This window comes from Bidens hawaiensis, unplaced genomic scaffold, assembly GCF_021521415.1.
Source record: "Bidens hawaiensis isolate Kalapana, Puna unplaced genomic scaffold, B.hawaiensis_p1.1 tig00006913_1, whole genome shotgun sequence".
Lineage (NCBI taxonomy): Eukaryota > Viridiplantae > Streptophyta > Magnoliopsida > Asterales > Asteraceae > Bidens > Bidens hawaiensis.
The window spans coordinates 1,165,909-1,177,082 of NW_027491474.1; the positions used below are offsets into that span (position 1 = coordinate 1,165,909).

An 11,174-nucleotide genomic window follows, 5' to 3' on the forward strand; every position below is an offset into this window, starting at 1 on the left:
GAGTCTTAAACTTGTTTATGAACTTTAGTCGCGCAGTATCCCATGTGTTGAGGACGTTTACTTGGCTGTTTATTTGTATGTGTGTATCATTAACCGCTTTGTTCGGCCTATTCCGCAGTTCCGTTGGTACCATTAGTTGAACACGGGAGACCTATCGTTTACGGTTTTCTTTGTTTACACTTGCACAGATGTTTTCTCGTTTTTATGCTCAATTGGGAGCATGGATTGAACTATGATCTATGAACTATCTTAGGCTTGATCACAATCTGATTACACCCTTGTTAAACTCTAGACATACACGTGTTGCGCGCAGATTTACTGTGATTATCTATGATTATCTATTAAACTTGATTTCTCACCAACACGCAAGTGTTTGACGTTTATTTTAACACATGTTCAGGTTTGCAGTAGCTGTTTTGGAGCTTGTGGACACGTAGGATGTTTTTACTTTTGGACCTAGAATTAAAATGTATCAAGACAAGTTAATGTTGTTTGAATGTTATAATTTATAATATATTGATTTATGTTTGATTTATGTTCTTTATTTTCCCCGCTGCGCGTGCGCGATAAAATGTGTATTAATAAATATTGACACCAATAGTGTCGCGAGTAATGAAGCAATATGTGGCGCCCCGATGTATAATCCGCCTTTGGTCGGGGTGTTACACACAGGTACAGTGTTAAGGCAAAACCCTTCACATACCTAGCGCTCCGCTGGGAATTGAAACCAAGAAGGATCTTCTGGGCAATGCTTGCGGAAACGGAAATAACATCCCCGCATAGCGGGAACGTCGAGAACTACGTTGTTTGAAGCTCCAAGATGGAATTGGTGGTCTTAACATAATTGATCACTATGTTCAAAACTACCAAAACCTCATGGAAAATACATACAACTGGGACTCAATGCTCCTGACTTGCGAGGAGGTTACAGACCTACCCGCATCATACCCAAAGACCAAGCAGGAAACTCGGGCATTTCTGCAAGTGACAAGGACTTCCGCGGAAAGAATCCCCATGGAAAACCTTACAAAACCCTTTTCAAAACCCTTTGCTCAAGTCCAAAAGTTCACCTCATTTTATTAAACACTCATGAGAAGAACATTGGACTGGGGGGACTTGAAGAGGTAGGTCCCAGCAGAGCCCAGTTGGACCCGCAAGACTCACCTTAAACAGGGACGTCTGCGCAGAGACCAACTGGATCCGCAGGACCAACCATGCTCAGAGACGTAACGTCCTTACGCGCAGTACGCAAGCTGGTCCCGCAGGAAATGCCTCCCAATGGTGAAGGACTCCGCCTGTCCCCGCAGCCTCGGATACAAGCCATTAGGGAAGGCCACCCGCGCAGCATGGCTACACGCACAAGGCACTTAACTCTCCCCAGTGTCACCTGAAGGAATGAGCAAAGGCGGGAGGGGGAAAACTCCCGCCTAAATGAGCCAGTCCGTATGATGGAGGATCTTTTGTGTGATACCTGACGAGGTACAGACAAAAGATCTGACCAAGAATGCGACAGCTCACTGACAGCAGCATGGCAGACAGCACGCCACAGCACTGTGACCAATAGCCGCCGCCTACCCACCAACTCCTGCCATACCACGTGCCTAGCCTGTAGTTGGCAGAAGAGGAAGAGTGCACGACACGCCTGCTCTGTGTCAGCCGCTACCTATCCACCACTCACAGGCAGGGCACGTGCATAGGTTACAGTTGGTAGCGTGTTGGGCCGGCTAAACCCCTTGGAAACCTACCTTCGGCTATAAATACCCCAATGGTATGATCATCTTACAACATCTTATCTTATCATATATACCTGATATCTGCTCTAGCAATCTCTTAATATACTTTTATATTTAAAGAGCAATCTAGTCTGATTCTCACGCCGGAGGGTGGTCACAAGGAGGAACCCCCCCCTTCTCAGTGACGAGCTCACGGTGTCTGTTTTGCAGGTTATCAGAAGAACCATCTTCCAAGGGTCTAACCCCTCGTGGGAAACAGCTCTCCAACCCCCAGGTTACCCGTAATCTGCCCGGGGTCCGGTTAGTGTTTCTTCAGGCATGTATCCACATGAAACAATTTTATGAGCTTCCATTGTGGATGCAATTACGTTATTTCTAAGAAAACTTCATATGCATACATGTAAAGATTTGAGTAGATAAAACTCTATATTTAAAAATAAAAACTAAACTATCATTAAATAGTGCATTTTGTGATAGCACATCCTAAAGTTCCAAAATTCCATATCCCAACACAATTTGAACTCTCATTTGTTAGCAGCCAACCAAACAAACAATTTATTGCACATGGATTTTGTGGCTTTAGGGAAATGAGTTGGGCATTCATTCTAATAGGGGCCAAGTTCGAGATTGGCTAATCTCCTTCTAAAGCAAAATAACAATAAATGTAAAGAGACTTGTTTTGATTAAATTTTTCATGTTCTCCATTAAAAACTAAACATGCCTTTTATAGGCTTACAATAAGTAAATAATGCATGAAATAAGGAGGAATAGATTTAGTGATATAACTACCCACTAATACTTACTTCTAGGAATTGAAATACTAAAATAAAGGAAATAACCAACTAATGCAAATAAACATGGGATTGACTAGAGAACATAGAGATAGTAGTTATGCATCATGGGGGATCCGTATCACATTCACATCCATAAATGCTGGATGCCAAAAGTATGTTAAAAGGTCTTCGTATTGAATATACATGTATTAAGTAGCTGCCTGTAGGGTATGGTTAAGACTTGGAATCTTATTGTCACGTATCAACAGGTTTGAAACCTGACTTAATAGATTTTTTCACAGTGGTGGGTTTTTTTCTTGATAGTGTTTTTGAGTGAGTCAGGCCTGAAGCATTAAAATCAATATGAAAGGTTGACATCTCGTCTCTGAAAGACTCACTCAGCTATTTAGGACGTTCTTAAAAAAAAAAAAGAATACATATGCATTAAATTTGAAATTAGTGTGCAGATGTATTGGGAGGAGCAGCGTACAACTGTGGCTTTGAATTGTGATTTATTGATATACTAGGTTAGGTACCCGTGTAAGACACTAAAAATAACACAATGTGAAATATAAAAAATATTTTCAACATATAAAAAATATAATATATGGTAGAATAAATTATACAATACACAATATGCAATAAAAAGTTGAAAATTTATAAATCTCTAAATATTTCTTTGTATACAATATTTGCAATTAATATTAATATTATATAACTTTAATTGTAATAAGCAAGGTAATGATTACACTTTGTTAAAATTTGTAATTTAATCTGTAATTTTATAATTCATATTAAAATTAGTAGTTTCATTTTGTTTTTTGCTTCAACTCTAGATAATGAAACGCATAACTGACCATATCTTAAAAACATGTTGTCTCAAAACAAACAAACAAACAAACCATCTAAAGCGATTGGCCTTAGTTTTATTAATCTTCATTACAAAGTAAACATTAAGTGAAAATTTCTTCATTTGAAATTTGAAATTAATTATTTTTATGTAAATTAACGTGAAAATTCATTACTTATAAAAGCTTAATATTAATACTAATACAATATAATTATATAAGACTAAATAATATATTTATGTTGGTTTTAAATTTTTTAAACCAGGAAACAAATATTAAAATAGAAAATAACAAATCAAATAGAAAAATAAAATAAAATATGAAACTCTTAATAAGAAAAAGAAATATATATTTAATATGAGAGAGATGTGAAAAATTTTGTAAGAATCGCTCATGTGTAATAACATATGACATTAAAAACCGTGTAGAACACGGGTTATAATAAATAAATAAATTTATTTAAATAATAACACATTGTCAAATACCAAAAATATGTTTGAAAGATATATGGACATAATATATGGCAGAATAAATTACACATTACACAATATGAAATTAAAAATTTGTTAAAAATTCATAAATCTTTAAATATTTTTATACAATATTTGTTATTTTAACCTCTATATCAAAATTAGTAGTTTTATTTTGTTTTTACTTTCAACGTTAGATAGCAAAACATAACTTACCATGCGTTAAAACAGTTTGTCTAAAAAACAAATCAACCATCTATAATAATTTGCCTTAGTTTTTATTAATCTTTATTGCAAAATAAACATAAAGTGAATTTTTTTTTCTTTGAAATTTGAATTTAATTATTTTATCTAAATCAATGTGAAAAATCGTTACTTATAATGGCTTAATATTAATAACTAATACAATATATTTATATAAAACTAAATAATATATTTATGTTAGTATTAAAATTTTTAAATTAAAAATAATTATTAAAAACAAAAAATAATAGAAAAAGAAATAAAGTTAAATATAAACTATTAATAAGAAAAAGAAATGTATTTATTAAGAGAGAGGTGGAAAAATTTTGTAAGAAGTTATCTTGTATGATTCCATGTGGCATGAAAAAACATTTATTTATTATATAGTATAAATGAGAGAGAGGTGAGAAAATTTTGTAAGGATCACTCATGTGTAGTAGCATATGCCATTAAGACCCGTGTCGAACACGAGTTATAATAAATAAATTTATTTAAATATAACACAATGTGAAATTAAAAAATATGTTCAAAAGATATAAAAATATAATACATGATAGAATAAATTACACATTACACAATATAGAAATAAAAAGTTGTTGAAAATTCATAAGTCTTTAATTATTTTTGTGCATTCAATATTTGTAATTTTAAACTCCATATTTCGTTAAAATATGTTGTCTCAAAAACAAATCAACCATCTATAGTCTATAGTGATTGGCCTTAGTGTTTATTCATCTTTATTGTAAAACAATCATAAAGTGAAAATTTCTTTCTTTGAAATTTGAAATTAATTATTTTATCTAAATTAACATGAAAAATCGATACTTATAATAGCTTAATATTAATGACTAATACAATATATTTATATAAAACTAAATAATGTATTTATGTTAGTATTAAATTTTTTAAACCAAAAATAATTATTAAAAAAATAATAGATAAAAAAGAAAAAAAGTTAAATATAAATTATTAATAGGAAAGAAAAGGGTATTTAATAAGAGAGAGAGAGGTGAGAAAATTTTGTAAGAAGTTATTTTGTGTGATGCCATGTGACATTAAAAAACATTTATTTATTAATTTCACATGGTCCCTTGATTAAATGTTTTAAATTTAATAAACAATATTATAATTTCCAAATAGTGTGTTTTCCCCCATTTTTGACCCGACCTTATCAGTTGGAGTTCCAAGAAGCAACATATTGTTGCACGGTCTAGTGTTGATGTCGAATATCGGGCTTATGTTTATTAACCACTAATTTATTTTGTGTAAAACCACTTATTTCAGTTACATGCACAACAAAGTTTGATTTCCAAACAAACTCTAGACTTAGGTAACTCATTAACCAATTGCATCACAATTCATCCTTACCCGAATAAAAATGGCGAAAAACACAAGAAAAGTCCTTTCTCCCATGACCCTCGTCACAAAGCTTCGTGAATCTATACAACAAAACAAACAATAATATTAGATCAATAAATATGTGTTTGGAATCAATCATACCAGATCCGTAAGAATAAAAAATCACCGGGTGACTCATAGCATTTCAAAAATAAAAACACACTTGACTACCTTTTTTATCATTTAAAAATTAAAATCAATATATTATCATATTTATGCTAAATTCTTACATGTCTTTTGCTTCAGATGTCAATGGGCAATTCAGACAAACTTCTTTAGCTGATTCAGAAGCAAGATTCAAAGCTTTAGCCTGCATTAATAATTTAAAAAGTTATCAAGATCCTGTACTATTAGGTAATTACAAAACTACCCCTAAACTTTAGTTGGATGATAAGAAAAGCACACAACTTTCAGAAAAACACCAAAACAAGAAGATCTTGTACCGGTGAACAAAAACTAGTCCCGGGACTTAAAAAAAACAGAAAATTTTAATATAAAAATGTGAAAAATTTAGCATGCCATGAGTGTAGATGCAAACCCGCCATCATAATTTCTTGAGGAGGGTACCCCTTCCATCACACCCGGTACTGGATTATATGTATCATTGACAAGTGTATAAATGATAACATTATAATCATACAAGCACTTGTATAGACTCATGGATTTAAAATGACTTAATACAAAATACATATAAGTATATTCTAGCTAGGTGGCGCGATGGGCTGGTCAAGCTGTTTGGGTCAAAAGTCAAAACTGGTCATTTTTGGTACATGTTGGAACGAGTTGGGCCATGGTAAACTGGACTGACCAACAATCACTTTTTTGTACCGCTTATAATAATAACTTATGTGTTAATTACAAATACATTATGATGACAAACTAAATACTTAAATAAAACAATTTAGGAGGTCGTATGCATCAAAAGTTAAAACTATATTTTAGGTGACTTTTAAATTTTACCCATTTGGCCATTTGGGCCATTTTGGTGCACAATTCGAGTTCTGGGCCCAAACCACTTCAGGTTAAAACTGAGTCGGTTCGGCAAAGAAAGTCAAACCCGGTTTTGCCCCAACTAGTTCGGCTTGTAACCGGTTTTCGAGGGGGGAATATCGGGTTTGACCAAGTTGAAACCGTTATGGTTCGGGTTTGACCTGTTCGAAACCAGTGTCAAAGTATGGGGTTACAAACCATTAAACCAATATTAACCTACGGTTGGGTTTTAGAAGAATAATTGTGGTTAATCAAGTCAAGATTTGGACAAACGAAAAGACTAAAACTGTAATATTAAAAAAAAATGATTTTCCTACTCCAACAACGAGCACTTGATGAGTTAAATATTTTGGTCAGAGTAGTGGCTGTAATGCCCAAAGACTGACCAAGAACAAAGGCTTCAGAAACACCAAGCATACTCACAGCCATTGCCAAATTGTTGCAGATCTTAGCCGCCTATATTGACCACAGTCAAAAGTCAAAACCAAGACATTACAATATCAAATCACACACACACACTTCATTAATTCAAATACTTATTACTTACAATTAAAGGTGCCAAAATGTCATGGGCAGGTCAAAACTTACCGAACCAGTCCCTGAACTTCCACAATATATGGTATTTTTCCCCATAGATGAAAATAAATGGTTTGCAGCCTTGTAAGCTTCTTCCGGGCCGCCAACCTAATAAACCACATAAGGTGTATTTAGTTTGAAAAACATGGTAACGCCAACATTTGAGTAACTTAAGTTAACAAAAACAAAATTGAAATATTTGGTTTTTTGTTTGTACCATGAATGTAAGTGCTCCAGCCTCGGCTGCAGGTACACCTCCAGAGACAGGTGCATCTAGCATGACAGGTGTCGCCCAAGAATCTATTAAATAGATCAATTTGTTAAAAAAATAAATCTCCAACATGATAGGTTAAATAGTTTTTAACTGCTTCTATGAGGGATAGCGAGTAAACGATCCAAACCACTCGTGAGCTACTCGAGATCGGCTCGCTAAAAGTTTGAATTCGGCTGAGCTTAAACGAGCTCGAGCCTAAAAATAAGCTTGTTTGACAAGAGAGCCCGAGCATGAGCTTCAGTTATCGAGCTCGAGATGGCTCGCAAGCCTAAACTAGCCTATTATTTATATAACTTTCATTTATATATTAAATACATTATAATTTATTACATTATATAAAATTATGATAAAAAAAACTAAAAATATGTACATTATGTCATACATAAAAACTACAATTAATATATACATAAAAAGAAATTTAAATGTATATAAATTAATTAATAAATAATTGACCAGTCCAGCCTAAGCCAAGCTCGAGCATGAAAAACTACTAATGAGTAACGAACCAAGCTTGAGCTTTAGAAATAGAGCTCAAAACGAGCCGAATTTTGGCTTGGCTCGAGTCGTTTCCACACCGAGAATCAATTGTGTGCTTAAAATTAATTCAGTATTGATCGCACCCACTTCTTATCCGTACCCTTTTTTTCTATCAACGCACAATTAGATACCGCTGAAGATATCTTTCTTGTTGTTTGAGGATCAATTGTGGATGAATCTATGAACAACCACGGATTCACCGCATTCCCACCATTAAGTAAACCATTCGGTCCGGTATAAACATTTAATACCTATACAACACGAAATCGAGTTGCAAATAAATTATCAAACTGGCATTTTATGATAAACTATGAAACTATAATTTAGATTTTTTGGTATAATCTAAAATGTGGAAAATGTTATAGAATGTATAGCTTACATGGGACGGCGAGGGCAACATGGTAATTACAACATCACTAATTTCTGCAACCTCCATTGGAGTTCCTTTTACTGTGATTCCCTTGTCCGAAAACATCTTTATGACACTAAGATTGCTGATAGAAAAAGCTTGCATTATATTTTCAATTAAATAAATAATAATAATAATAATAATAATAATAATAATAATAATGTTTATAGGTTAATGTTTTATAAGAACAGAAAAATACATGTCATGAACTGCAACATTGTATCCTGCTTTTATCAAATTATTCGCCATTCGGGATCCCATGTTTCCAAGACCTATGAATCCAACCTTCTGTAATTATCAAACATGTCACATTAGAAAAATAAAAATTATATATAGTTACAACATAAAAAAATAATAAATGAAATAAATTACTAATGGAAGGTGTTGTATAATTTAATCCAATTATATGATTAACTCTTAAGTCTTAAATTCCCAATCATCAATTAAAAAGGCACAACCAAACACCCCCTGCAGTCAATTTGTTAAATGCAAGATGTAACTTCTCAAAGTTAACTTTTAACAAAGATAATTTCAACAATGGAAGGTCAAATCAATATCAAGTGTTAAAAGTTAGTCATATTGTGCCAAGACTTAAGTAACCGGACTTATGATGTTTTTAGGCCCGGAAACGAACTGGATATGTTCATGTCCGTTCGTTTAACTTTAAACGAGCAAACGATCATACACAAGCATGCTAAACGAACATGGTTTTCTTGTCCGTATCTGTTCGTTAAGAAAATGAACGTGTTCGTGTTTGTTTATTTTCGTTCGTCAGTTTTAGGGGTGTGCACAAACCGATATAACTGAACCGGAAAAAAAACCGACGGTTTGGTTTAACTTTTTTGTAAAAACCGAACTTTCAGTTTTGAGTGTGATTAAAACTGAAAAAACCGAACCGAAATTCTAGATTTTCATTTTTTATTTTGAATTTTAAGCAATATAATATATAGTTCAACCCAAATATTATAGCCCAAATGTATAATAATCAAATAAATTATTAACTAACAAAATAATTAAGGCCTAAACTCTTTTTTTTTGGGCAAACATTTTTTTTTGGCCCAATGGCAAAACCGAAAAAAGCTAGATTGAACCGAACCCAACTAAAAAAATCGAAACCGAAACCAAAAAAACCAAAACCTAACGGTTTTTATAAAACTCTTTAATCGAAATTTCAGTTATATCCCAAAACCGAAAGGAACCAACCTATGCACACCCCTAGTCATTAGTATAAACACACGGTTCACGAACACAAACGAACAAAACAAAAATTAGATTAAATACCTGGCCTGTGCTTTTTTTTTTTTTGTTTTTTCTAAATTTGGGATGCTTAACCCTAATCAACTCCATGCAATCTAAACATTTTCTTCAATGACACAATCAATTTAAAAGTGACAAAATATTATACAAATCATTCAAACAACAGTAAAATGAATGATTAGGGTGATGAGAATCTTACTTGCAAGTGAGATGGGATGATGGATGAACAAAATCTTCTAACTGAATATGATGATTTAATGAGTGTTGCAAGTGATCTTGCTCTGTAGATCGCCATTGTTGACAACAAATGAGTTCAGTTGTGAGTTAAAGTTTGGTTTAAGGATTGGGACGCCAACACAGCTTCAGACAAATATTCCACTTTGAGTTTGAGTGTGCTATTTAAAAATAAAAAAGAATTGAAAATATTTACATATATTTCAGTTTGACACATGTTTTTGGAAAAAAGTGACAAAAATAATAATAGTAAATTTAGTGGTGATAATCTTATCTTATTCTTGCTTTTAATATTTGTTTTTTACTTTTCTTATATGCATATATTTATATATGCATTAATTACTTTTTTTTTTGAAAGGCGGATGATTTTATAAAAAAAAGGAACCACTGGCAAGTCACAAGAGGCCTAAAAAGAAAATAAAGTACAAAACAAGACGAACTACTACCGCCTACAAAATATAAAGGATATTAACGAAATTAAATTTGCACCAGTCTTCCCAATCCAAGCTAGCTCTTCAACTTCTATGTTTCGCTCATAAAAATGATATCGCTTTTACGTCATTAATCATTTTGTCTTTCAATATCGGCACCTTCTTAAATATTTTTTCATTTCTTGTTTTCCAAATTAACTAACACGTCACGAATACTATTGCTTGTACTATCGAACACTCATTCTTGTTGCTCTTGTGCTTATGAATGAAATCCAATATCTCATTAACTGATTCAAAACATGTCGAAGGCAGAAGTTTCACCCAACTTTGGATGATGGCCCAGATCCATTTCACTACCTGACACCGAACCATAAGATGTTCCGAAGACTCCGGGAACAAACCGCATAACACGCATGTTACATCACCCACATTAACCCCTCTCCTTGGAAGGGCAGATTTCGTTGCAATACAATCCAGTAGCAATCTCCACATAAAACAATTTACCTTTATTGGGACCCAATTCAACCACACCTTACTGCCCACCTTAGGATAATTCATATTATCGAGCTCCCACCTTAGAGTTTTTACCATGAAATTGTCTAGAGAACCGTCACTTGCTTTCCATCTCCAAATGTCCATGCTTTGGTTAAATCTAACCTTAGACACGACATTTATTAAACTCCTCTTTAAGAGTGCTAGTAGTCGGCTCCGTGATCCATCTCCAAATCCATCTTACTTCATTATTTATCCTACTATAGCAATCAAGTACCATGATATCCTTGTGTCTTTCCAAAGAAAATATGGAAGGAAATATATATTTTTAGTGGTATCTCACTAGCCCAACTATCCAACCAGAACTGAGTTTTATCCCCCTGACCAATTTGTAACCTCAGCCTATCTAACACACTTATATTCTCAATTGACTCATCCTCCTCCAATTTCCTTATACTTCTTCAGGTCCCACAAATACACTACATTTATTCTTTTCATTTTAAGTGTAG

General features: G+C 33.3%; 1 protein-coding gene across 1 annotated transcript; it reads right to left on the reverse strand.

Annotated features, from left to right (window-relative positions):
- Positions 1-5,418: 5,418 nt before the first annotated feature.
- LOC143633867 (putative 3-hydroxyisobutyrate dehydrogenase, mitochondrial) lies at positions 5,419-9,890 on the reverse strand. Its single transcript, XM_077102091.1, has 10 exons — positions 9,708-9,890; positions 8,451-8,539; positions 8,222-8,336; positions 7,943-8,093; positions 7,249-7,331; positions 7,044-7,139; positions 6,769-6,911; positions 5,985-6,069; positions 5,696-5,775; positions 5,419-5,506 (listed from the first exon to the last, which is right to left on the reverse strand). The coding sequence occupies exons 1-10, from the start codon at positions 9,801-9,803 to the stop codon at positions 5,419-5,421; spliced, it is 1,026 nt and encodes a 341-aa protein (XP_076958206.1). The 5' UTR covers positions 9,804-9,890.
- Between the last annotated feature and the right edge of the window lie 1,284 nt (positions 9,891-11,174).

What these genes read in the sequence shown, in the direction of transcription:
- LOC143633867 (XM_077102091.1), bottom strand. Translation starts at nt 9,803, where the DNA reads ATGGCGATCTACAGAGCAAGATCACTTGCAACACTCATTAAATCATCA. An exon ending in TGCGTTGATAGAAAAAAAGG is followed by an intron (nt 7,332 to 7,942) that starts GTACGGATAAGA and finishes TCTATTTAATAG; the next exon opens with ATTCTTGGGCGACACCTGTC. An exon ending in AGTGCTCGTTGTTGGAGTAG is followed by an intron (nt 6,070 to 6,768) that starts GAAAATCATTTT and finishes TACACTTGTCAA; the next exon opens with TGATACATATAATCCAGTAC.